Below are 1361 nucleotides of genomic sequence, written 5' to 3' on the forward strand. Positions count from 1 at the left end.
GGTTTCACCATGTTGACCAGGGTGGTCTCGATCTCTTGACCTCGTGATCCACCCGCCTCGGCCTCCCACAGTGCTGGGATTACAGGCTTGAGCCATTGCGCCCGGCCTCACAACATCTTTCATAGTATTTCAGTAGCTTGACGGAAGATTAGTTAGCCATTGCTTTAGAAAATAGCAGAATATGAGCAACAAGGTCACACAGCTAGTAAAGGATATAGTGAAGACAAGGATGACGCACTCTCAAGATCATTAGCAACTGTTTAATTCACTGCCTTTAAAATGTGTGTGTTAGAACCTAACCAAATGGTAAGACAGAGAAACTTTATATAGCTCATGGGGAGAACTTGAATTAGAAGTAAATAATTTATCCTTACAGGTGACCTGGTACTGCTTGATGTATGTCCCCTTACTCTTGGTATTGAAACTGTGGGAGGTGTCATGACCAAACTGATTCCAAGGAACACAGTGGTGCCCACCAAGAAGTCTCAGATCTTTTCTACAGCTTCTGATAATCAACCAACTGTTACAATCAAGGTCTATGAAGGTAATTACTTAAATTTGCTCATATCATGGCTTTTTTCTTTTTTTTTGTGACAGAATCATGCTGTTGTCCTTGCTGGAGTGCAATGGCGCAGTCTTAGCTCACTGCAACCTCCGCCTCCCAGGTTTAAGCAATTCTCCTGCCTCATCCTCCGAAGTAGCTGAGATTACAGGCGTGTACCACCATGCCCGGCTAATTTCTGTATTTTTAGCAGAGATGGGGTTTCACCATGTTGGTCAGGCTGGTCTCAAACTCCTGACCTCAGGTGAAATGCCTGCCTCAGCCTCCCAAAGTGCTGGGATTACAGGCATGAGCCACCATGCCCAGTCTATCATGGCTTGCTTATTTATTTATTTATTGAGATGGAGTCTCGCTCTGTAGCCCAGGCTGGAGTGCAACGGCGTGATTTCGGCTCACTGCGACCTCCACCTCCCAGTTTCAAAGGATTCTCCTGCCTCAGCTTCCCAATTCTACCTCAGCTTCCCAAGTAGCTGGGATTACAGGCACAAGCCACCATGCCCAGCTAATTTTGGTATTTTTAGTAGAGATGGGGTTTCAACATGTTGACCAGTTTGGTCTTGAACTCCTGACCTCGTGATACACCCGCCTTGGCCTCCCAACGTGTTGTCATTACAGGCGTGAGCCACCGTGACTGGCCTATTGTGGCATATTTTGAAAGAACATGACTTAATATGTTTTATTGAATTGGCTAGGGACCTAAGTAACTGCTGTTTGCAGATGGGGGTCTTAATTTGAATTATATTGTTTTATATCTAGATATTTAGCTTTCTTTTTTTTTTTTTTTTTTTTTTTTTTTTTT

At 44.0% G+C, this 1361-nt stretch overlaps 1 protein-coding gene across 1 annotated transcript in view; it reads left to right on the forward strand.

Moving 5' to 3' along the window:
* Positions 1–1361, forward strand: part of HSPA5 (heat shock protein family A (Hsp70) member 5) — a 9176-nt gene that overhangs the window by 6297 nt on the left and 1518 nt on the right. The window contains exon 8 of the mRNA XM_017549158.2: positions 377–544. Within this exon, the coding sequence (XP_017404647.1) occupies positions 377–544 (168 nt within the window). The remainder of the gene's footprint in view (positions 1–376; positions 545–1361) is intronic.

Source organism: Cebus imitator, unplaced genomic scaffold, assembly GCF_001604975.1.
Source record: "Cebus imitator isolate Cc_AM_T3 unplaced genomic scaffold, Cebus_imitator-1.0 Scaffold216, whole genome shotgun sequence".
Classification (NCBI taxonomy): Eukaryota; Metazoa; Chordata; class Mammalia; order Primates; family Cebidae; genus Cebus; species Cebus imitator.